Here is a 26,109-nt window from a genome sequence, read left to right on the forward strand (position 1 = left end):
TCTTCAGATGCCTGGCCTCTTTCAGTGGACAGGTGTTTCTTCTGATTTTTAATAAGCTTCAGTTATTTATAGTAAGTGGACGTTAATGGGCTATCTCAGTTCAGGTTGTGCTCTTAGGCAAGGTCAAGAGGTCAACATAAAGACCCACAAAATCAGAAAAGACTACCTTCCCCAAGTTCTCCGTTAGAGAGGATTCTGAACTAAAAATCATTACATGTGGGAAAACAAGAAAAAAAAAAGTCTTGATGACCAAACACTAGTGACAAAGGTCCATTCAAAGGCATCTTTCTGTTCTATTAGTCCTCTTTGAAAACCAAGAACAGACAGGATTGTAAATGTACTTAAGTGAGTGGCACAGAGACTCTGAAGACCATCCTGTCACAACATCATAGGGAGGGATGGAGAGAGGAACCAGCAGATGGGAAACGATATTATTGAAGTGGGTTTCAGTTCGCAAGATCACAGGGACAGGAAACCATGGTAGAGCGGGTTATGCAGGCGGGTGCTGCAAGGGACCAGTGGAGGCAGAGGAGGGGAGACTGCATGGTTATGACAGACACAAAGCATATGGGTTTCCAAGGCATCTCATTGTCCCCACAAGCTTGCCCTACCACAATGGGAACTCCAGCATTAGAGCGAGGACCCGGAAATCCAATAAAGCTGAAAATTACAGGGTACACATATTCTCTTAGCACCAAGTCTTTCTATGCACTGGAGCCGTGAACCATTTAATTATATGGTTAAAGAAGAAAGGCACCAGGCTGAGGCAGAATAATTACATGTGGAGACTCAAGTTGTTTTTCGAGGGGGGAAAGAAAACAACCGTGGTCTGGTATTTCAGCACTGCCAGATTAGGTCCTTCATGTCCCTAATCTCCCCGCACTAAGACGTATGTGTTCCTGCACAAAGGAAAGACCCACCCGGAGCCTGGGAACTCTGAATTACCTTGATGTCACCATCCATGGTCAGGGTAAAGCTCAGAGAATTTTCATCGTAGCTGTCAATGTGGATATTGGGTGCTTGGATCACTGAAAAGAGAGAAGAATCAGAGAGAAACCACACCGTGGAAGGCGGGACTTCACAGCTTTCATCTCAACAGACAAAGTAGTCTTTCAGGAGGGGAATAAAGGGCACCCCAGCTGCCTTTAACCATCCATCTTTTACCATCACGTCCCTGACTGAGGCAGGCTCCACTGTTGCTTGGCGAATACACAACAAACTTGACTCAGTCAGCTGGCCTGGCAATTAGGGTGAGCAGATACATGTCACTGTACCAACGTCCCCACGTAGACAACTTCAGCCTGGCTCTTGAAGAGTCATGATCCCTGTGAGTGATATCTCTATGGGGAACAACAATGTTCCAGCCCCCTTGGGTCCTTTCTGAAGGACAGCGTGTGGTGCTATGGAAAAGTCAGCTTTGACTACAATCATGGTGACCATGGTCACAACTCTCCAGAAGCACACCACACATGGCAGCCTGCTCACTGGTGCCCATGCTAACCTGTGGCACCCATTGTGAATGAGCCTGGCTGACATCAACGCTCTTTGTCCTTCATCTTTCTTCCAAAGTCATAAGACCCCAGGTCAGAGGTATTTCACGGCAATGCTCTTTGGTGCAGTACAGAGCTACCCTCTCTACACACAGCCTAGCAGAGCACATGAGGAGCTGAGACTTGGCCAAACCACAGGGAGAGAATAAAGGAAACCCCAGCTCGGGATGATTTTCAGATGCAGATTTGATTGTGGTTACTGAATGCAGGAATAGGGTGGTCTTCCAAACCCCCTTCTTTTAGATGTGGATGGTCTGTAGACTTTGGTCCAGATTTACACAGAGACAATAGGCTCTCATTAAACAGTGGCTTCGGTGTGGCCTCTTTATAACCTGCCAGCATTCTGCCTACAGATTAGCCAGCAGCATTAACTCTGGCTGCTTCCTACCCTGATCATCACAGTCCCAAGGGATTTAGAGTTACCGAAGGGAGTCTCAGAACTTCTCAGACTCGGGAGAAAGCAGAATCACCCAAAAGCATCCCATGCCACAGAGATCAGGCGGTTTTAATATCCGCCAGGCCCTGGGGTAGAAGTCCTCGGCGCCACAGCTATGCTGAGAAAACCACTCAAGAGGATGGGCTTCCCTCCAGGGCTCAGGGGGGGCTGGGGCCCTTCACCCAGATGCTTCAACCCCCTCACCCTCCAACTGAGTGTCTGCTTCCCACGAGGTACCAAGGATGGAGTGACACGAAGGACAAAAGTCAGAGCCCCAGGAGGTCCACATACAGGATGGGGAGCAGCCCAGCAGGCCCGGGGAGCTCAGCCCTGGGGAGGTGTGTAGCAGGAAGGGTAAGAACACAGGCTTTGGAGTCAGGCATGTACAGCTCTAGCCCCAGCGTTGCCATTTAAGTGTGTCCCAGGGCAAGTGACACACCATAGTTAGATCATGGGTGATGAACAGTGAGGGTCAGCCTCAAGGCTATGTGTCACCCCTAGCCCTGACATAGTCAGTGTAACCTAAGGAGGGGAACAAACATCAGTGAGGTGCCTTAACAACTCACAAATGAGTGTGCAAACTGTGTCCAGCCTTAGTGAAAAGGGACTCCTGTGTTAGAAGTTGCACGAGCTCACACAAGGGACCTGGCGTAATGACTTCTGTCAATCAGTGCTTGGAAAAATACACCCAATGGCTGCCCAAGAAGACTTCACACTTTTATGGCCCCGAAGGATGTCTGTGCTGTGGAAGAGGAGGCTCTGAGGAGCTTTCTAACCTATGCGGCTCCTTTCCACCTCAATGCAGGTCCTTACCAAGGCTTCCTTCTCTCTTGTATAAACCTGCAGGCACTGGAATCACTTACCTTTTCCTTTTATTGTGGTGATGGACTTAGAATCGCTCCAGTTTCCTATCCCACGACTAGTCACCGCAGCCACCTTTTCAAATCAGAGTGAGTTAATAGGAAATAAAAGTAACACACCATACAGTAAGAATTCTGAACAAGCTAAATGGCTAAGACTTTAGCAGTGAGGGGCAGAAAATAAAAATATAGACAGAGTGACCTGGGATATACAGAGGCCCCAGCAAATGAAATAAGAGGGCCTCAAGACAAAAAGAATTATAGTAGTCTTAAGGATATAAAATTTCTATTTTATATGTAATATATCCTATTGATATTCAGATTCTTCTAAAGGGCAGGTGTGTGTGTGTGTATGTGTGAGTGTGAATATGTGAGTGTGAGTATGTGTGAGTGTGTTTGTGTGTATATGCATGTGTGTGTGAGTGAGATCTTTAAGACATATGTACACCCATATGAAAGGAGTCCTAGAGAAACTCAGTACAAGGAATCTCCGGAGGCGGGGTGGAGGGTGTCTTAATGGCTTGAGTAAATACCTTTTACATAAAATCTATCTCCTTCCTGCTAAATATACTTATACTGGCTGCATGTCATAAGAACCTCACAAAATTGGTTTATAACTTCCACTCAGCACCGTCTCGCCCATAGCTAATGATAAGGAGAAACGGGTGTATACAAAAGTACAGACCCAGAGACAACAGTGTCTGGTTAGAAGCAGGGAGGGCTACATTCCCACAAGCTCCTCGTTCTCTCAGAGGGAAGTGGGACGAACTAGGTATTGGGAAGAACTCTAAGACTCATCTCTTGAGTGTAAGCATAGAGCTGACAAAGGGAGCCACCTCCCTGTGCTTTGGGACTGGCCAGTGGCTGGAGAGGACGTGGACACTCACTCTGACGGTGTAGAGGGCATTGAGCAGTAAGTTCTTTATTTCTGTAGAGTTGCTAGCAGCTCTCTGGGAGGCCCACATCTTGGAGCCACTCCTGCTGTATTCCACCTACAGGGAGAAGTATCAGCATAAGGAAGAGGTAATCAGAGATCCAGCCTGCTAATGCCTTGTAAAGGCTCACACAGGGAAGGGAAGGTAGGGCGCTGCTAGTGTTAATTGGCAACTTGAGAGGATCTAGACTCCCCTGGGAGAGGACACTGTGCGCATCCCTGCAGGTGTTTATCTTGATTAGACTAAGTGGGATGTAGCTAGCACATCCTTTTCTTGGGCTGGATGCTGGACTGTACAGACGGAGAAAGTGAACTGAGCACCGGCACCCACTGCTGCTTCCCAACTACAGATGCAGAGGGCCCGGCTATTTCAGCTCTTAGGTCCCTGAACTTCCTGCCACTATGGACTGTATTCTTGAGCAGTGAGCAAACCTTTGCCACTTAAGTTGCTTTGTCAGGATATTTCATCACGGCCATGGGAAAAGAAGGCAAGAGAGATGGGCAGCAACCTGGCAGATGGGGTCATTCTCCACAGCGTCAAATCACACCCTAGTGACCTGAGGCTCTCTGACACCCACACCAATGTCCGGACAGTACTTACAATGTACTCACGGATGAGGCCATGGGTGTGAACCGGAGGGGCCCAGTGCCCGAGAATCACACCTTCCTCTTCACTGTTCAGGGAGAGCTGGAGATTCCGAGGGGCATCTGGTACTAGAAGACAGCCAAGCCAGAAGCCATGTTCAAATTACTTGCTCATATGGAGAGAGATATGGAGAGAGAGAGAGAGAGAGAGAGAGAGAGAGAGAGAGAGAGAGACTCTACCAGCAAGCAGTTAGGACTGATACATGAATTTAGGAAAAATTAAATGTCATAGGAATCAACAGGTAAGTTATGAAAAGAGTAGTGTAACAGCAATAATCATGAAGTGGTGCAAATCCAGATGATGAGATTTAACCCAATAATCATGGCTAGCATCGATCAGGAAGGACAAGAAGCCAACAGAACCTTACACAGTGGCAGAGATAGAGGAACCTCCTACTGGTGAGATTATCACTCACCACATCTTGGTTTCTCAAACTCTAGTCTAAGTATTTGCTATGACTCAGCATCCCCATTACTGGGTCCATACATCCAAAGAAAGCTGTATACCTATATCCCATATTTTTGCAGTAACTCACAGTAGCCAAGATGTAAAATCAACACAGACACCCCCCAGTAGACAAAGAGAAAATGTGGTACATATATACAGTGTAATAATATTTGACCATAAAGAATGACACCCTGCCATTTGGGTCATCATGGATAAACCTGGAGGACATTGTATCAAGTGAAATAAGCCAAGTCCCAAAAGGTGAACCCCTGCTGGTCTTTCTCACTTATGTCGAGAGACTGCAGAACGATCTCACAGCAGTACAGAGACTAGTGATTCCCAAGCCTGCAAGAGTGGAACGGCAGGAGAGGGCTGGAGAGAAAATGGGTGTAGGTGGACAGATGGAAGAAGGCCTGGTGTAAAACAGCACAGCTGGACAACTCTTATTCAATTAATACTCAAGTATTAGAATAGATAGCAGAGAGGAGTTTGCACATTCCTTATACAAAGAGCTGTCTACTCTGAAGGAAGGAGCAGGTGGGAAACCTTCTTAGAACCTGTTAAGTTTTTAAAAACTTAGCAACAAAATGCTGACATGCCTCGTATTTAAGGGACAAGGCCATCGTAACTATCGGGTACCAGGAAGTACCCAGAAAAGGAAAATGGAAGCAGAAAATAGGCAAAGGTGGTGGGGGGAGGAGGTAGGAAGCATCTGAAACTCACTTCTAAAGGGTAAGAACATTCTGGGCTCTGTAGCACTTCCACCCAAGCAAGGAGTGGGTGTGCATCCTCACATATGCGACGTGCAGATACGCACATGCTCGGTTGATAGCATCCTCAGGAAAAGGGCTGCTACATGCTCTAATGATTATATCCTGGGGGCTGGGGAAATGGGTCACTGGGTAAAGTGCTCCCTGCACAAGCCTGAGGAGCCCGAGTTCAGATCCCCAGGACCCATGGAAAGGTTGGACAGGGTGGCAAGTGTCCATAGCCAGCTGGCCCAGCCCAAACAGTGCATTCCACACTCGGTGTGCAATCCAATCTCAAAAACTACGAGGGAGAGAGCAGGACAGAGAGACCCAGAGTTGGCCTCCGGACTCCGCACAAGCATATTCGGTATATATGTACACGTGTGAGCATGCGCACCCATGCCTCCCCACACACCCAAAACACCATGAACTTGACGAATTATAAATGGGTGTGACTGTGCACGCTGTCCTCCTAGCTACCTGGAATGGAAAGACAGGAAGAGTGCAAATTCCAGGCCAGGTGCAAATTAGTGAGACCGTGTCTCAAAATAAAATTTATAAAAGGACTCAGGGTGTAGCTCGGTGGTAGAGTGCCTTCGGAAATGTGCAGGGCCCTGAGCTCAACTTCCAGGGTCACACGTCCATACCTAAGAACAGATCAGCTGTAGTACTTACACCCTTCTGGAGTCCTGAGGGTCACAAAGTCATTGGTGTTGTGCACCTTGTTGAGGCAGTGTACCTGGACCTTAACCTGGTACGTGGTGTCTGGCTTCAGGACCTTGAGCACAGTGCTTGTTTTATTGCTGTGGGTTTCCAGGGTCTTCCATATGCTCTCTCCAACCACCCTGACCAAAACAAGTAGGACGCTGTCACAGAGGGGCCGTGTGGGGTGACAGAGAGGCATGAGCCCACTGAAGAGTTCTCCAGGCACATCACAGGAGAACTCACGGGGCATCCGTGTCCGAGGCTAAAGGGACCCACCTGTAGTAGACGTTGTATACACAAGAAGCAGATGGCATTTTCTTTGGCCGCATCCAGGTCAAAGTCACATCCCCGGAGAAATCAGCTGTCCACTGGAGATTCTGCACTTTGTATACAGTTAACTCATCTACAGAGATGCAGAGAGAAAGAGAAGTCCAAGAAAGGCCTACCTTACAAATCCTTGAGATTCAAAGATCTCCTCTGAGGTAGAACCACTACAGACTAAATTGTTAAGAGGACACAATCATTACCTGAAAAGATACCCCAGAAAATGTGACAGTATCTATCTCCCCATAGTCCCTTTCTAGGGCTCTCCTAAATTTCCCATGGTATTTCCTTAGGCATTTTACCGCCCCTGTGCCTGATCAGTTTTAAGCTCTGTTCTCAATAGAAGACATTGCAGGGTGAGGGATGCCATGCATTCTACATAACAGGCCTGAGTTAACCCCACCTGCAGCACGGGGCTCTGAGGGAGCAATGGCGGCGTGTATGTCTGCAGGTGTACAGATCATGGGGAACACACACCAAGGCTTTGCTGCCAGGGAAGAGCTGGCTGTGAGTTCCATCAGAGTTGAACCACACCCCCCCCCATGCACACATACACCCTGGTTTAGCACAGTTTCAAGTGCAGCCAGAGTTCCAAGCTAGAAGCCCCCACGGGATGTGTAGAGCAGGGTCCATGACTTACCGCTGCAGGCCTTCTCATCGCTCTCATCGGAGCAATCCAGGAAGCCATCACAGCGCTCCGAGAGCACGATGCATGCCTCGCCGTCCTCACACTTGAACTCCCTGCTCGTACAGGTCAAGGTGCTGTGAGTGGCTGAAATACAGAGAGTCTCCTTAAACCAGGAGGTAAAGGATATGCTGCATGCTAGGGCTGGGCCCAGGGTCACCACATTTACGGAAAGTAGGCTGGCTCCAAGATTCTCTGAGAGGAGAAGCAAAAAGGTACTGGCCATGCGGTAGCGGTGTAATGAATTGACTAGCATTTCCCTTCAGGAAGATTGAGAGTTTCAGAGTCAAATAGACCAGATGAGGGTTTTGCTTATGCTTGGCTTTGAGACAGAGTCTCAAGTATTTCAGCCTTGCTTCCAATTCTATGTCCCGAAGAATGTCTTTGAACTTCTGATCCTCCTATCTCCATCTCCTGGGTGCTGGGATCAAGCCTGGGGCTTTTTGCATATGAGGCGTCCTGGCTAGTTCTGTGTCAACTGGAAGGATCGCAATGGAGAATGTCCAACCTATATCATCTGTTATGCAGCTGGGCCCCAGCTAATTCCACGGGCCCTGCAAAACCGAGACCTTGCCTGCTGCTGCTGCCAGAAAGAGATGACCAAGGGCAGAAGGACAGACAGATGCAAAGCTGCTGCTGGATCTGAAGGCAGAGGATCCCTGAGCTCCTAAGGGACAGCAGCCCAGACGCTGGAGAAAGTAAGGACCCAGCTACCCCAGGGCTCTCCAAAGAGATTAGCTAGGAGAACAATCTAAAAACAGAACATTTACAACTTTGTTTCCTCACAGTTATCTGAGGACAGTCTTAAAAATTAAATTCCCAGGACTTGTTCCAAATGTACTGCAATGGGGGCGTGCACAGTTTTCAATCTCCATGTGACATCGAAGGGCAAGCATCTCCACCTTAGAATGAGCCCTGTAATCCTGTTGTCTACCTAGAACAGCGGCTCTCAACCTTCCTATTGCTTCCGTCCTTTAATACGGTTCCTGAGGTTGTGGTGACCCCCAACTATAAAATTATCTCATTGCTACATCATAACTGCTGCTATTAATCATAAGGTAGATATCTGATATGCAGCCCTAAAGGGGTCACGACCCACAGGTTGAGAACCACCGACCTCTACTGCTTCCCTCTGATTCACACTGTACATAGTGTGAGACCTGGGAAGACAGTGGATGGTGTTCGTAGGAGCACTCAAGATGCTCAAATGGAAGATATAGAGAATTCCCGGAGATGTTTCCAGATTGTAAAGCTTACAGGAGGGGCCAGTGAGGAAGGGAGAGGCTAAGGACTCTGTTCAGTGACTGGCTTTTCACAGGGAAGGTTCTAGACATCTTTACAAGAGTGTCTAGGATAGAGGAGCAAATTTGTTTGGTACTTAGAAAACATGAACTGAACGGCTGGTTCTAGTATCTCTCTCTCTCTCTCTCTCTCTCTCTCTCTCTCTCTCTCTCTCTCTCTCTCTCTCTCTCTCGACAGGTTCCGGTTTCCCTGTGGGTACCAAGCTCTCTCGCACAAAACAGTCAACGTAAATCGTGAAGGCAAAGAAGCATAACCTCTGCGCCTCTTGGCGCATCCTTTAAGTTATTCCTAGGTGGCTTACAGTCTCCAGCAGGGGATAATGTATGTAAATAGGTGTGGCACTGTTCTGTGTTGGGAATAATACAAGTGAAGAGGCTCTGCATGAGCAGTTCAAGGTCAGTTTGGAAAGCTTCCGGCCCACTGGAATGCATAGGTACAGAATCCATAGCCACACAAGGGAACAGGAAGGGCCAAAACCCTTTATGATGAAATTGTGTGTGTGTATGTGTGTGTGTAGTGTATATATATATATGTGTGTGTGTAGTGTATATGTGTGGTGTGTATGTATGTTTGCATATGTGTGGGCCTACGTGTTTGTGTCTGTGTGTGTGCATGGGTGTGGGGATGCTAGGTTGGCCTTGGGTATCTTCCCCGATCATTCTTCACTTTATTCATTACAGTGAGATCTCTCGGTTGGACCCAGAGCTCACTGCTTGGTGGAGACTAGCTAGAGATCCAAATTATGATTCTCACACTTGCATGGTAAGTACTTTCCCCAGGAAGCCATGTCTCTTGCAACCCTTATGAAGATTTTTACAGCTAGAACCCCCCCTTCTACAGGAAGAGCACGATATTACAGGTGTTTATTATATTCTGGGCAGAAATCCTTTTGCCTTGGGTGGCAGAAGGGCAAGGAGGCTTGAGGCTTGAGAACCATGGCTGCCGTCACCTCACCAGCCCCAGATGGACCCCATGCACCCATTCAGTGAGCATGGCATGATACAGGGACAACTGTCTATGACAGTGACGTGCCACACGACTGCAGAGGACCTGCCCGCACAGTGTAAGCTCCAATGAGAGGAACTGCAAACGTGTGTCACTCTGGGGAGTGCAGGAGACAAGGCAGAGGACATCCTAAAAGTTCTTTTGGGGGGGTGGGATGCTGAATGGTAGGCTTGTGACACAGAAAGGTGCCAAGCTGTTCTTGAGGGAATTGTCTTGAAAAACATAAGATTCCTGCCACAGAGATCTCCCATTGGATGGCAACTCGAGGCAGCCACAGAAGTGACAGTGAACAGTGTGACAGGGGATCTCAGGCAGCTTTGTGAAATGTGTCTTAAAACCTTAGGAACAAGTAGGGTAGTTTTAAAACCCAAAAGTAAGGCTGCCATTAATTCTTAAACTGATTAACAGGCACGGGCCTGAAGAGCACTGAGCACAGAACGTCGGGGGCTGGAAACATGTCTTCTCTTTGATAAGACGATCACAAGAGTGAAACAAGGGAATTATGGGTAATAGTACATTTGGTTTTTTTAAGAGCCTTAACTAAGCAACACCCCTGTGAGTGAGACAGATTTGGAACAAGTTGAAAACAGTTATTTAAAAGCATGCCAATTAGCGAGTTCTGATCAGCCAGGAGGGAGGCCTTGCTTCTTTTCTTTCCTGTTAATTATTTTTTAACATTCACCTGACGCCACAGCTCGCTCTTGGCTAAGCTGTTCCCACTGTGGTTTTGGTGAGCGTGAGCACGAGGTAAACCGGCCCTGCTATCGGACTGCCCCAGGGGTTCGCTTTCTTCAGTCTTCCCATGCAAATGCAGGATTTTCCACTAACCGGCATTTAATTTCTCTTTGTTGGGCTTGGTGTATTCTCCCTTGATAAGGACATTCAACGTGGAATGAGAGCAAGGCCACAGAGGAAAGTCCCAGTGCCACTGAGCAGGGGTGGGATGAGGGGTGAGGGTTGAGGGGTAAGGGGTGGGGGATGAGGTTCTAACACTGCAGTGGGGGATCTGTCCAATAGAATATTCTAAATGCCTAAGATGCTCACTGACTACTTCCAAAAGGCCATGCATGGATTTACCAACAGGGGCTTTTAGGAATTAAATATGTTTAGCAATAAAACAAAACACACACACACACACACAAAAACTCATTCAAGATATTTTTCTTCCATTCAGAATCTTTCTCCTAGGGACGCATGCACCAGGTATTTAACATTTAGCCAGCCTATTAAATCTGGTATCACTATCATATACTATGACGTGTGCCCATGTGCTAAGGCCCTCATAGACAATTCAGTAAACAAAGTTACCCAAGGCAGACAGGAGCCAGCTGCCCAAAGATGAAGCCAAAGAAGGGGACTCAGGACTCAATGGCCACAAGAGGATACTCACGGCAGTTGGCTTCATCCTGGCCGTCTTGGCAATCCTGGTGGCCGTCACAGCGCTTCCAGTTGGGGATACATTTCTTTGGTTGGTGGCACTCGAACTCAAATCGGTCGCACTGCCCGAGCTGGGTGGGAGTGGAGGCAGCAGTGGAGTTTGCTAGGAAAATGCCATTTTTTAAATTACTTTTTGGTAAGGAAGAAGCTTGCCTGTAAGAGCAACTGTTCAACTTTTCAATGCACTGAGTGTGTGTGTGTGTGTGTGTGTGTGTGTGTGTGTGTGTGTGCACCTGCCCGCTATGGACAGAGAAAGCCAATGGGACGCTAATGCCTTATGATGCTCCTCGTGGGGCCCCACCTCAGACTCACTTGAGAGATTCTCTTTAAAGACCCAGGCATGGATAAGAAAGAAGAAAGGAAAGCATAGGGATTCGGGGAGGTAGGAGGGGCTGCATCCCACCGGCAGCTATTAGAAGAGAACGCTCTGAGCCAGCCAGCTCAATATCACAGGGTCCCCCAGAGGCTCAGCAATCATCAGGTGAGAGAGACGACCGGAAAAGGGTCAGAAGTTTCAGAGCGGCCTCCTTCTGGACCCAGCCCCAGGAGACGACTGCCCATATCTGAGTAGGCCAGAAGCCTGGCTGACTGTGGTTTGTAAAGAATCAAAGGGGCTGTCTGAGCAGCCATACCTGAGAAAGAAGGTGCTGCTGGTAACAGAGGTACTGACTTACAGTCAGCCAATGAGAAGCCAGGACACTTGCTGAGAGCTCTGACATGAGGCCTTACAGTATAGGCAGGAGGCCTAGAATGGCCTCTAAGTACACTGACAGCTTCATGGATAAACAAGGAACTTGCCAAGGCCTGGGGTTTCCTAGCTAAAGGCTAGCCACAAAGCACAGAGCCGACATGGTCAGTAGAGTGCTCAGAACCCATTAGTGCTCAGCATTTTAGTTCCTGTTCTAAAACACATGTAGCTATAAAGAGTTATCTAAGAAAAACCTTTAGCCTCAAAAACAAAATAAAGTACAAGGTGTGCATTATGCATGCATGTGCACATGCACACACACAAATGTGCACATACACGAGTGTGCACACAGTCACACCCATGCATACACACTCATGCACAGAGACACACAAGTGTGCACACACATGCTTACACACACACACACACTCATACACACATACAAGTGTGCACACGTGCGCTTACACACACACTCATACATGCACAAGTATGCATACACACCTACACATAGATGCACACTCATGCACAGACACATAGACACACATACAAGTATGCACACACACACACACACACACACACACACATACACACACACAGCTCCAAGAAAGATGGTTTGGAGGAAATCCAGCTTTATAGGAAGCAAATGTCAGGAGGCTGAGGAGATGGCTCAGTGACTAAGACCCACTGCACTGAGAACTTGATTCCGAATACCCAGCCCCCCTGTCACAAAGCAGAGCAGATTCAGTGAAGGGCTGTTTCAGAGCATGAAGCTGAGAAGCGATAGAGAAGACATCCAATGCCAATGTCCTGCTGTGGCCCCTGTATGCGCACCCACAGGCACACAGATTGTGCAGGCATCCTACACCTACACACCCCGCCACCAAACACACACAGACGCAAACTTCAACGCCAAATGTCTTTAGTACGCTCATGGGCATACACATATTCTCCATGCAAATGGGGACAGTGCTGAAAGGAACAATAATAAACATGAAAAACAAGTGAATGCAGAATAACAGAAACGAAGACACTCGGAGGAAGAGCTGGGGACGTGAAGCAAATGTCACAGAAAGCAGTAAGAAAAGATACAAATCTTTATAGCTAAAAAAGATTTAAAAAAAAAAACAAAAAACAAACAAACGAACAAAAAACCCAAAAAGGCAAGAGTAAGGATCACAGATGTGGTGACTCGTGCCTGAAATCCCAGACACTCAGGAGACAGAGGCAGGAGGATTACCACAAGTGTGAGCCTGGTCTGCTCTACACAGCCAATTGCAGGGCTACACAGAGAGATTTTGTTCAAAAACAAAAAACAAAAAGAGCATGAGGAGATCCAATCAACAGACAGTGACAGACAACAAGGTCACCAGGTAAAGAGAGAGGCTTGCTCCATTAACTAAACAGTTCCAGGAAAGATCCCTCAAACCCAGACACGTGGATCTCCACACTAGATGGGAAAAGGATGTACGTCGAAGCACAGCCTAGCAAAAAGTCAGAACACGGGAGTCAGAACACAGGAGCCAAGCAGGAGATATGATAAGCGAGCAGAAAATTTAAAATGAAATGGCTCACGTTGGCCATGGCTTTCCTAAAAACTACTCAAAGGACAACTGCAGATGCCTTCCAATTCTAAAGCAAAGTAATTGACAAGCTAGTGTCCTAAATCCAGCTCAGATCAATCAAACCTGAAGACAGGGCAAAAACAGTTTCAAACGTGTCAGTCCCTAGATCTCTCTTCACGTGTTCTCTCCCAGGAACTTTCTATATTAACCATGAGAGAGAAGAAGAGAAAGGAGAAACATCGAGACAGTGGTGGTCAGCCTCACAAAGACAAACGCACAGGAGCATTAGGGGCAACAGGTATGAAGCACAGGAGCACGGCCTGAACAAAGCACGCTGAGATGCTCCTACGGTGTTCTTAGCCACCACGGCATAGGAGCCACCCAACACGGTCTCTGCAGGCTGTGCTACAACACGCTCCGAGGCTAGCCTGGATGCGTAGTAAGAGCCTTGCTCTAAAAAGTAACTAGGGAAGAGAGGGGATAGAAGCAGGAATGGGAGAGGCAAAGAGCAAAGAGAAGGGAAGGGGTGGTGGGAAACAGAGGAGTGGGTTGGGGAGAGGTAAGGGGAGAAAAGAAGAATGAAGAGGAAGGAAGAAGAAGAGGGAAGAGGAAATGCTGGGTGTTGGGAATTGCTCTCCTGGCCTGGGAGGATAGCTCAGTGGGTAAAGTGCTTGCCCCACAGTAAACCCAGGGTTCCTAGGATGAGATGAAAACAGAGAGTCCCCAGTCCCAGTGCCAGCTAGAGTGGCATATGCATCAATACACAGCAATAGACCCTGGCTGTCCCAAACAAGATGGGATGCAAGGACCAAAGATGTGGTTGTCCTCTGACCTCCACATATGTGAACAGGTATGAGCACACATGTGTGTGTCTCACACACACACACACACACACACACACAAGGGGGATTTTTAAAAAAAATTGATCTTCTACAAGACCACAGGGAGAAGGGGCAAGGTGACAAGTTGAGAAATAATGTAGGTGGCTGTGACCAAGACACATGGTATACATATGTAGGAATATCATAATAAAACCCACTATCTTGTACAATGAATATACACTTACGATTTTTAAAAACCAAAATTTAAAAAACGAATTAGCAACCCACCGGTTAAAAATGACTGCCTAAGTTAAGATATTTGTTTAGCAGTCACAGCATCTTCCACCACTGAACTGTAATGCCTCCTCTGATTTTCCAAGCAAGAAGCCACTGGTGACTTTTAAAAAGGGAAGTGGTGGGGTGTGCACAGAGGAAGAGGATCTCTGCAGACCTAAGATTGGGCTCTGAAAAGGACTGTGCAAAGCAGTCCAACCAAGTGCCAATTCTCCTTTCAAAAGCAAGCTTGGAAATGCTTCCAGTTCAGGGAAAGACACAGCCCCCTCACCCCAGTTCTGCCTACAGGACAGGTGACTTCTCAAAGGTGGACCTCAAAGATCAGGTTGTACAGACCTTTCCGCTGTTTCTCGGATCAGCCACTAGATGGCAGTGGTCACCCTTCTTTTAGAGGGAATGCCAGCCAGACAGCAAGCATAAAAATGGTTCTTTCCCCTAAGTTTTGTACACACACAAAACACTGCCTTATTACCCCATCTGTAATTCCCCACTGCAAGGGAAGCAGGGGTGGCAGGCAGGGGAGTGGGACTTTTCTGGCCGGAAACACACAGAGCAGTTTAAAAGCTGGGATGCTTCTCTTGGGTTGCCACACGGTCTTGGTACACAATACTCCCAAAGTCTCCTCCAGGATAGAAAATGCCAACTAGGCACACCAAGACCAGGACTCACCTAGAGAGGGGCAGGCCTCCTCATCAGAGCCATCTGCACAGTCCCTGTAGCCATCGCACACCCAGGTGCCCATCACACAGGCCCCGCTGCTGCAGCGGAAGTAATTGGGCAGACATGTGGAGGGCCCGGGGGTCGGGGAGGGGAGAACATGTGAATCTGAGGAAGAACAAGCAAGGAGATCCTAAGTGTTAGTAGAAGATTGATAGCCAATAAAAAACACGTGTCCCAAGCCTATGTTGACATCCCTGTTGCAACCAGCCCAAGGAGACCAGCATCAGACACAGCCCTGAACATCAGCTCATGTAAATAGCATTTATATGGGGTATGGAAGGGGTTTCTGAAGAGATGGCAGCCTTTCCACACTGCTTAGTGGATTTAATAAGCTACAACACTTGCAATAATGTAACGGTCGCATGCGTTTGCTCTTACAAGGGCTCCTGACTGCTACTAGAGGAAGCGGGTGGACAGGCAATGAGGAAGGCCCAGGTGGGCCTTCCCAGGCCTAGCATGGCTCTAGCTAAAGCATCAATGACCCAAGGTGAGAAGGCAAAGGGCAACAGCAGCACATGTTCTAAGCCAGGGCCCCTGAATATATTGAAGTGCACTGGTATGGGGTCCTCTGACATTTCGAAGATATTCCAGAGAAATGTGGGGGCGGGGGCTGCACAGCAAACGTTAAAATCAAGGCTCTGGGCTCCCTCAGTCAGCCCTTCAGAATCAGGAATGGGTAGCCTTGGAGACGGGGAAAATTGATCACATAGATCGGAAAATGGAGAGTGGGGATCGCGGCCAAGGGCCGGAGTTCAATCCCCAGAACCTATACAAAATGCTAAGCATAGTGGAGCATGCTTTCGTGTCCACAGTGGGGGAAGACAGGCAGACAGGCATCTCTGGAGTCTGTTGGCCAGCCTAGCCTAATTGGTGAGCCCCGGGTCCCCAGTAAGAGACTGTCTCATAAACCAAGGTGAAAAGAGACTGAAAGCTGACAGCGGGGGTTGACCTGTGGCCTCCATGAGCACCTGTACAAACACGCAAAATGAGAAAGAAAGAGGGGTGACATCACAGAAGAACTCAGCATCACAGAAAGCAAAGAGTAAGGATTAAGCCAGGCACTCTAGAGAGGGTGGGGGTCTGCAGCCAGGCAGGGCTGTCCTGCTGCCAAGGCTGGGTGGGGCTTGGGCTGACCCCAGTACCCGGGGTTCTCACCTCCACAATCCTTCTCATCAGACCAGTCCCCACAGTCATTCTCTCTGTCACATTTCCACCTGTTGGGAATGCAGTGGCCATTCTCACAGTGGAACTGAAAGTAACGGGAACAGTTTGGGGCTTCCGTGGGGTTTTCTGCAGAGATCGAACACACCAGTCATTTCCACTGCATCAGTGTGAACTCAAGGATTCATCTATGCCTATCTACCCAAGGGCCAAGTCCTAGGGCACCTGTCCGGCTCCCCGGAAGAACATATGACATCTTCGTGGATCCAAGGAGGGATAAAGAACACATGGAAACTCAACAGTACCCCATCTTCTTAGGCCCCAAGTCCCATTTCTCTGACCTATTCTGGTACCCTGAGAATGGTCACTCTGAGTTCTAACCATGACACTTCACCAAAGAAATAGTTTAAGTGTGAAGACGGTCCAAGGATGATGATATGGTCTGTCTGTAACTGACAGAGGGAGGTACACTCCTCAGCACTGAACATCATGACGGCTGATCTCCACTGTCAATATACAGCGGGACTCAGAATCGTCATGGAAACACACCCCTGGGTGTGTCGATTATGGTTCTTCCAAAAATGTTTAGCAGGGCAGGAAAGGCCCATGCTGAGTCAGGGTGGCGTGTTCCACGGGCTGCAGTCATGGACTGGGTACAAAGGAGAAACTGAACGGAGGGTCCGCACGGAGGGTCCGCACTCACTTCTCTCGGCTTCCTGACTCTGTGTGTGGCTGTCTCGGGTCACTGTTGTCATGATTCCCTTGCCTGTGCCAGACTGCACCCTTATACTGTGTGCCAAAATAAACATTTCTTCCTAAAGGTGGCTCTCTTGTGCATCCTGCCACAAGAAAAGGAACCAAGGTACCATTCTCCCTTACCCACTATCTTCCGAACATAGGTTGTGACCCCCGCAACTGTACAAAGGAAGTGGAATGAGCTTTCCCCTAGCACCTACTGGATGCCAGCTTCCCTCTCTGTTCCTCCCGGGAGGACTTGAAAGCCCGCACCCTGTGCTGCCGAGGCACTTGACCATCCTCCATCGCCTGTAACAGGAAGGCTGGCCGCGGGAGGCGGGACTTCCGGCATCTTACCACAGTTGGCCTCGTCAGAGTAGTCCCCGCAGTCATCCATCCCATCGCATTTCCAAATCAAGCTGATGCACACTCCGTTCTGACACTGGAAGCCGAACTCATCGCACTCCTTGTGGAACTCAGGGTCTTGCGCTAGAGGGCGAGAACTGTCAGTCAAGCCCAGGTTCCTTCCATGCTGGAGAGTTCAGAGCAGTAGGGCTCCTTGGTAGCTAAGGTCCTACGCTGAGAGCTAAGGGAGCCCTGAGAAATCAAGGCGGGACTCGGTCTCAGCAGAGCACACAATAACTAATCCATTCCGCACACTCACATGGGGCATGGACAGGGCCAAACCCCTGAGCTCCAATACTGTGACTGCTTTAGAGATAACACTTTCAATGAGGAAATTAACATTCAAATAGAGTCATCAAGGTGGGCTCTAGTCTAGTATTGACTAGTGTCCTTAGGAAAAGATTGCCCCGGAAGCCCAGGTTTTTGGTGCCAACCTGGGCAACATGGCAGGACCCTGTTTCTTTAAATAAAAATATACGACAATGGAAATTGAGACACAGATGCATACAGGAGAACGATCACGTGATGACACAGGTAGAGACAGAACCCACCAGGTGGGGAGGGAGGCCCCGGACAGTGCTCCCAACACCTCAAGAGTGGACAACAGTTTCTGTTGGTTGAGGCACACAGTCAGTCTACTGGGCTTTGCTATGATAGCTTAAGGCTTGCACAGCCCTAGTGCTATGCTTTGAATATGAAACGTACCCAACAGGTTTATGTTTGAACACTTGGTCCCTACTCGGTGCCACTATTTTGGGAGGTTCTGGGAACTCTGGCTGGGACGTGGAACATCACTAGGGAAAGTAAGTCTCTGGGGCTGGGCCTTTGAGGGTCGCACTGGGTCCTCAGGGACCTTTTCACTCTGCCTCCCATGTGTCATGCAGTAAAATGCTCTCCCCTTTCCACACTGCCACCACCCCAATATTCTGTCCAAGTGTATGATGCCAAGCAACCAGGGACCAAACCCTATGGCACCATGAGCCAAAGTAAAGCCTTCCTCTTTAAGCTGTTTCTGCCGGCTATTCGGTCACAGTGACACAAAAGGGACACCTAGGGATATTCTGCAGCAGGAGAGGTTGGCTGTGAAAGAAAGTATACAAAGTGGGGATCTGTGCCAGGAAGACTGCTGGAGCAAAGCTGTGTTTCAGAGAGATTAGCCTGTCAATATCATTGGAAGGCCAGTCTCTCCCAAAAGGTAACACTTGACAAGGTCCTGGTCACTCCCCAGCTTCATCACATCCATTTATAACTAAAATATACAACGCATCAGTGCTTCTGTGGGAAAAGGAACAACAAATGCAGGCCCAGGCACTAAGACATGACCTGCATCCGAGTCTTAGGTGCCCCACAGAGTGGCCGACTTCTGCATGTATGCATGCATGCATCCACTCACAGCATCCGGCGAAGGCCGCATCCTCGTCGGAGCCATCTCGGCACTGGACAATCCCGTCACACACCATGGAGTGGAACAGACACTGCTGGCGGTTCTTACACACAAAGTCCATGAAGCGCGTGCAGAAGGGCTCTGAAAGAGAGGAAGGGCCGTGGGCAGCTAAGACTGGCAGAGTGCTCTGCAGACATGAACAAATGCTCAAGGACAGGATACTGTACATAGTGATGGGGACAGCCACTGGGGGTGGAGCACCTCTTATGCAAGACCCTGAGTGAAAGCACTTGCATATGTACACAGCTAAACCTCCGAGACAGCATTTAAGAGATTTTATTGTCTCTGCATAGACACGGAACAAGGAAATAAGGGTATCAACACCAAGTCCTCTTTCTGCCGAGGACACAAGGCTAATAAGAGAGAAGCCCAAACCACACCCCAGAGCTGCCTGGCACAAAGCCCACACCTTAACTATGATTAATAGGACACCGATTCTCTGATATGGAGGTCAGCGATCATTTTCTACAAGAAGCCAGCATTATAGGCTGAATCACATGCACCCCTGTCTCTAACTCCTCTGTGGAAACCCTGAGACCAATGTAACTAACTCTATCGGGAGACAGGCCAAAAGCCACTGATGTTAAAAAGGTCACCAGGATGAGAGAAATCACAATAGGATAGGTGTCCCTGTGAGAACAGACACTGGAAATGCATGTGAGGGGGCTGGAGAGATGGCTCAACGGTTAAGAGCACTGTTTGCTCTTCCAGAGGTCCTGAGTTCAAATCCCAGCAACCACATGGTGGCTCTTCTGGTGTGTCTGAAGACAGGATGCTCATATACATTAAATAAATAAGTCTTGAATAAAAGAAAAGATATGCATGTGAAGAAGAGATCATGAGAACCCATAGCAAGAAGGAGTCTGGATGTGAGAAATAACTGCCTTTTAAAAGCTTTCATATGCTTGGACACCAATTCTTTATTATATGCCTTCTTTCCAAAATTGTGTGTGTGTGTGTGTGTGTATGTGTATGTGTGTGTGCGCAAACATGTCTAACCTAAGAGGTTGTTCTCATGAGAACCCCACAGCATTAGAGAGAGATAGTGGCCTTTGTTTTATAGAAGCCTAGAATATAGTAACTTTTGTTAACTTAGTTAACTTTTGTTAACTTAGTTTTACCATGACAGCACAAGAGCAGCCACATGAATCACACAGTGTGTTCAATGTGACTTCATTCAGAAGGACTGGGATGAATCTGGCCACAGGCCAGTCAGCCGTGCCTACACTAACACACATGCTTTTGAGTGATGGGTCGGATCCTGCCTAGAGGCCAGATCACGACACCTGTACTAACACATTTGTTCTCAACCTGTACCGCACATTAGAATCACGTGGAGCACTGGAAAAACAAAACCAGAACACCTCTTTCAACCTTAACACCCGAGCCATACTCTCAGTAATTCAGAACGTCTGGAGTCGCTCCCAGACACGGTGGCTTTTAAAAGTCCCCAGCTATTTCCAGCATTCTCCACAGACGTGGACCACAGACAATCTTTTTAGGATGGAAATGAGGTCTAAGATACTCCTCAAGTAATATTGAGTGACAAACTTTAACGAAAGCAGGCAAGTGGAAGAGGAAAGTGCCCAGGCAAAAAGAACTGTGCAGCTGATGGTACACATGGCAACCAAATGGCAATGTTTACCTAAGCGTGCTCAACCGCCCCAATCACCCTGTTCATCATAATGCATCCTTTCTCCCGGGGCCCTGTCTCCTTGTCTGACCCATTCCCTAGGTCAAGAACTCTGAGGCCAGGTAGTAAAGAAGAGATTGGTGCAACCACCAGGGCAAGGATTGGACTTACCACAGTGCTGCTCATCGGAGCCGTCGGGGCAGTCCCTCAGCCCATCACAATGCTTGCTGGACGGGATGCACGTGCCGTTTGGGCAGTGGAATCCGTTGCACTTTTTCTCTGAAATTTAAGTCAATCACAGAGGAACAAGAGTGAAGAATCAGGCAGGTGCTCACACTTGTTGGCAGAGGGCAAGGCGCCACAGCACCTCCAGGGTAGTTTGTTACTAGCTAGCAAAGGTACAAACTGATGTATATATTTGATCCTGCAGCTCCAAAAGGAGATGTGCATTCTGTTTACACAACTCAAAAAATAATGCAGGAACAAAATCGCACCTGGAGCTTAGCGGAAGCACAAATGCTACATTGTGACATGTTGTAGCAGGAACAAGCCTCTTGTATGGAGGGACTGGTCAACAAAAGGTGACATGAGACTGAAGGAGACTATTATTTTAAAAAATTATCTAGGATATACAACTATGTAAAAAAAACCCAAGGTACAAAATACCATTCATGGCATATTATGTGTATATGAGAGGTATAAAGAACACATGTGCTTTCGAATTTATAATCATATTTCATTTAGTTTTGCTGCTGGGTGAACATCCCAAAACTGCAGCTGGACAGACCTAGATGCGGGTCAGTCACTTCACATGTTCTCAAGAAATGAGGTAAACAGGAGAGGTGTGGCAGTGGACCAGATAAAGTGGCTGGCCCTACTAGCTGGCCCACAAGAATGATAAGAAGGATCATGTAGTAAACACACAAACAGCAGCGCACATAAGCCTTATCACTGTGGCACCACACACAACATGCAGTTGTGTTTGTGCCACATGTGTATGTGGCTGGCAGCATTAAAGGCTTAATTATCCCAACACCACATCCCACCATGATGTTAGGAGGCTTGGAGTCGCTACCTGATAGAAACTTTACATCTCCAGTGCCATCTAGAAGACCACCGTAAACAGAGCCCATCATCAACTGAGACATCCTTTATACAGCACATAGCTATATATGCACAGAAATAAACATTTAAAAACACTGACCAATATATAAAACCATTAAAGTGTGGTTTTCTACAAGAGGGGCATAAAGTATGCAGACAGGAGAGTGGGAGCAGGTGTGGGTGGGGGCTGGGGGGGACAACTTTGACTCTAGACCCTCTTACATTCTTTCTATTTATTTTTATAAGAAAGGGAAAAGCTTCAGTAAGTAGGGACAGAAGAGGACATGAGATCCACGTTATTAAATTCAGGATTTTGTATGCTCTACAAAACACTTAGCACCTTAATTCTTATTCTTCAGGAATCGGAAGACAAAGCCCTTTTGGAGTATGTTTGCTTAGAGATGTTGAGAGCCTGGGGTTTCACAGACATCTCTGATGAGACTGAAACCAGAACTAAAGCATCCTGATGCCCGATCTGTTATCCTAAGTCTCTCTGCCTTAAGCTTCGGGCACTGCTAAAAGTGAAGGCAGTTAGCAGGGCAGGCACAGTCTTTGAGAGCCTAATACCCTGCGGTCGGTTCACTCTACAGAGACTAGATTCTAAGGCAAGGAAATGCATTGCAAATGGTATTCCTAGAAAATTAGTCAAAGAGCATCATTCAGATAGAAAAAAAAGGCCCACGAGTCTATGACTTGGGAAAATACTTAATGCTGCTTTGTAAAAAAAAAAAAAAAAAAAAAAAAATTTGGAAAGAGGGTAGAACAGAAGAGAGGCACAGTCATAAATTCCTGAAAATTAGTGGGACGATGAAGTCTCACATCAGGGGAGGTGACGAGGAATGTGCAGCTCAGGATGGGCAGATAGCACTTAAGATAATCTAGCCAGAAGGGAACCATGGGAAGGCATGGGAACCTCTGCCACCATGAGTCCATGCTGTGCAAATCGTCCCCCAAAATAGCACAAAGGCAGAACGGGCCTTCTAAGGGCATGGAACATTGTGCTGTTTTAAAGTGAGAGGGGATGCTCTCAAAGGCCCAGCAAAGATCAACTGGATAAACCAGGGGATCTCAACTAATATAAAGAAAATATGCCTCTTTCATAAAAATGCTCGCTACAGGGAATACAGGAATATGGAAGAAGGACTCTGAAAGGAGAAGAGTGTGTAGGGCTTACATAAGGATATTGACCCCAGTGACTCTACTATGAAAATTCAGAATGTCGGGCAAAGGAATGTTAACTATCTAGTAGAAAAAGTACTGTATATGTGGTTCTATTACTCTGTGTGTGTGTGTGTGTGTGTGTGTGTGTGTGTGTGACTGCTAACACAGAAAAACAAAGTTTCACCTCCCTGCTCATTGGCTGCCCCTTCCCTGAATGATGGACCCTGGGGAAGAGGGCCGGGGATCTGCCTTTACCACAGCTGACGGGATCTTCGTCAGAGCCATCCTGGCAATCCGCATCACCGTCACATGCCCATCGCTGGGGGATGCAGTGGCCATTGTGGCACTGGAAGTTGGAGGCCTCACAGGTATGATAGATGGCTGCCAACAAAAAGAGGACGAGAGTCATTCTTCCAATTCTACCTTTCGCCATTAACCACCCGGAGAAAGTTTCAAGCGAGATATCAAGGTGGAGACTTTGGGAGCAGTGGAGGTACAAGTCTTTTTCCCTTGGTAATATCTTTGCTGCTAAAGAGACACGTGAGGGTGAGAGACAGGAGACCAGGGAGCCACCAAGAGTAGGGAGCACTCGGAGATTGGGGAGCACTAGCTCTCCATCACCATGCACCAGCCAGTGATTGAGCTTCCTGTCAACCACAATCACTCAGAAAGAGAAAAGAGAAGGCAGCACTAGAGAAAACATCACTGCGATATAAACGGCTCCTGTGCACAAGGGCCAAGGTCACCAAGAATTAATCCAGAAATGTCTCGCCAGGCATCACAGTGTGGCATGAGTCAGTGGACAGGCCTAGGCACCTACAGGAAAGATCCTCACAACAATGGAGCGTTATACACAGGAGCTGGCTGGCAAGACTAGGAAGCAGACAGTGGGGTAACAGCAGCAGGCAGTGTGGCTCTACAGTGGGCCCTTCCTCTTCAGTGTGCTGCTGCTGAACGCTCTCATGGAAGGCTCCTCCCTACAGATGCCACAAGATGAGAGATGCCCTGCGTTCTAACAAAAGCTTCCAGACCTTCTTCAGCAACCGGTCTGGAGGGAGGCCTAGCGTCTTGAGAGTTCTTCTAAGTTATGACGTGACATGATTCTATGCAATTCTAAATGACACCACCCCATTTGAAATGCAGACACTTCCAGGGCCACAGGACACAAGGGGTTTGTCCAGATTCTAAAAGAAAGCAAGCCGGGAACCAGGCATGACGTAAATCTTCTATAAAGGCAAGAGCAACAGCGGACACATCGAGCGTCCAGTACAATCACCTAAAACAGTGATTCTCAACCATCCTAACACTGTGACCCCTTAATACAGGTCATGTTGTGGCGGCCCCACAACCATAAACTTCTTTGATGGCTACTTCATAACTGTAATCTTGTTACTGTTATAAATTATAATGTAGATACTGAATATGCAGCATCTCTGCCATGGGACCCCTGCGAAAAGGGTCATTCAGACATCTAAGGGGTCACAGCCCACAGGTTGAGAACTGCGGAGTTAACAAGTCAGTTTAACAAAGAGATGCAGGTTTTCGCTTGATTTTGGTTTCCTCATTTATTTATTTGTTTGTTTATTTTGAGTCAGGATCTCTCTATGTATCCTTGGCTGCTTGAGGAACTCACGGTAGACCAGGCTGGCTTTGAACTTATAATAATCAACCTTTCTCTGCCTCTCAAATGCTGGGATTAAAGGCTATACCACCACATCCAGCCCTAGAGGTGCTGTTATAAACTAACGGCTTCATTTGCACACAAAATATCATTAAACATATCTCCAAATCTCAAATGTATAATGCTTTGCATCAACCCAAACCAACAGTATAATGGTCCTTTCATGAAAAAAAAAAGCAAAAAACAAACAAAAAAAACCCCCAAGAAGCTGTTTTTATCTATTCACTGCTGAAGAAAAGCCAGAATTTGTGTTGTTCACAAGTAACACAAGGAAGCACACAGTTGTCCCCTGATTTACAGGGAACACACTTCAAGACACTGTGTGGATATCTAGAACGTTAGATACTACTGAACACGGAATACATATGTTCTAACATATATCCCTATAATGTTTCAATCAAAGAAATAGAATCTATAAGTTAGCTAATAATCATTAAAATTAAATTAAATAAAAATATTTGAAATAAAAAATAAAAATTAAAAAAACCAAACAAGTTAATAATAAAGTTGGACAATTAAAACATGGCTAATAAAACTCATTTACAGTGTAAAGATTATTTATTTCTGGAATTTTCTACTTAACATGTTTGGATAGGGGTAGGCCATTGGTAGTGAGCCAAACAGTAGAGAGTGAGAACACGGGCAAGGAGATATTGTAACCTAGACAAGTTCCTTGTGGCCCCTGCTGTGTGAATATACGACCTCCCAAAAGAAGGAGAAAATCCAACCAGAGAGGTCTGTTGCTAGCAAGCTACAGTTTTATCCAGTTCAGATGACTGTTGAAGGGTTAGAAAAATGGGTCGTGTCTGCCAGAATTTCTATGGAATTGAAGGTTGTTCTTTGACAATGCTCAGAAATACCCAGAACCCATTTCTTCAAACTATTTTGAAACACATACAATCCATTATCTGTCCTTTCATCTCTTTGAAGACCAAAGAAGCACGTATTTAAGTCCACAGGGACCTCTCAATGTTTACAAGCCAGGGCACTTAGAATCCATTAAACATCTTTACAATACACTCATGCTGAAAAGCGGGATCTATGAGTGGTGCGTGCTACATGAGTATGTGTCTAGCAACAGCCATTACCTACACTCTGATTTATCGCTGCTGAGAGTCCGATGTCCTCTGACCAACCTCAGCCTTGGCTCATTTTCACAGAGCATAAACTCACTTAAGGCTGTTACCTGGAGGGTCTTCTTGTTATTTGGCCTGTGCACTTTGTTTCCAACTGATAACAATTTCAGAGTGTCAGTAGGGTTTCCAAATGACAGTCGAGGAGGTGTGTCCAAGATCTCCAGATTGTAGCCCAGAGGCAGAGATCAGAAGGATTAATCAGCTTTCAAAGTTTACTCAACTGACCCGGCATGCCTGGAATGTATAGCCTTTTCCTTTTCTGGGTTAAACACTAAAATCTTCTGAGTAATTGACTAGTCCTCTGATTTTAAGTGTCTGAGAAATAATATATGCTCAAAAATAACACTTCAGTTACCCAGATGGAGAGAATGACAGGTCCAGGCTGTAGCATTTGGAGACTCAGGATGATGAGATTCACTGTAACTGTGTGTGTGTGTGTGGGGGGGGTCCAGTGGGGGGAGTATCAGAGGCATCCTACCACTTCCTC

The 26,109-nt window shown here is 47.2% G+C and overlaps 1 protein-coding gene across 1 annotated transcript in view; it reads right to left on the reverse strand.

Annotated features, from left to right (window-relative positions):
- Positions 1 to 26,109, reverse strand: part of Sorl1 (sortilin related receptor 1) — a 155,911-nt gene that overhangs the window by 17,961 nt on the left and 111,841 nt on the right. Inside the window, exons 26-39 of the mRNA XM_021171441.2 lie at positions 23,061 to 23,186; positions 20,712 to 20,819; positions 18,857 to 18,988; positions 17,416 to 17,547; positions 16,318 to 16,452; positions 15,112 to 15,267; positions 11,034 to 11,183; positions 7,292 to 7,423; positions 6,604 to 6,730; positions 6,298 to 6,467; positions 4,382 to 4,494; positions 3,734 to 3,838; positions 2,850 to 2,922; positions 946 to 1,028 (exon numbers count right to left, since the gene is read on the reverse strand). Of these exons, the coding sequence (XP_021027100.1) occupies positions 946 to 1,028; positions 2,850 to 2,922; positions 3,734 to 3,838; positions 4,382 to 4,494; positions 6,298 to 6,467; positions 6,604 to 6,730; positions 7,292 to 7,423; positions 11,034 to 11,183; positions 15,112 to 15,267; positions 16,318 to 16,452; positions 17,416 to 17,547; positions 18,857 to 18,988; positions 20,712 to 20,819; positions 23,061 to 23,186 (1,742 nt within the window). The remainder of the gene's footprint in view (positions 1 to 945; positions 1,029 to 2,849; positions 2,923 to 3,733; positions 3,839 to 4,381; positions 4,495 to 6,297; positions 6,468 to 6,603; positions 6,731 to 7,291; positions 7,424 to 11,033; positions 11,184 to 15,111; positions 15,268 to 16,317; positions 16,453 to 17,415; positions 17,548 to 18,856; positions 18,989 to 20,711; positions 20,820 to 23,060; positions 23,187 to 26,109) is intronic.

Source organism: Mus caroli, chromosome 9, assembly GCF_900094665.2.
Source record: "Mus caroli chromosome 9, CAROLI_EIJ_v1.1, whole genome shotgun sequence".
Classification (NCBI taxonomy): Eukaryota; Metazoa; Chordata; class Mammalia; order Rodentia; family Muridae; genus Mus; species Mus caroli.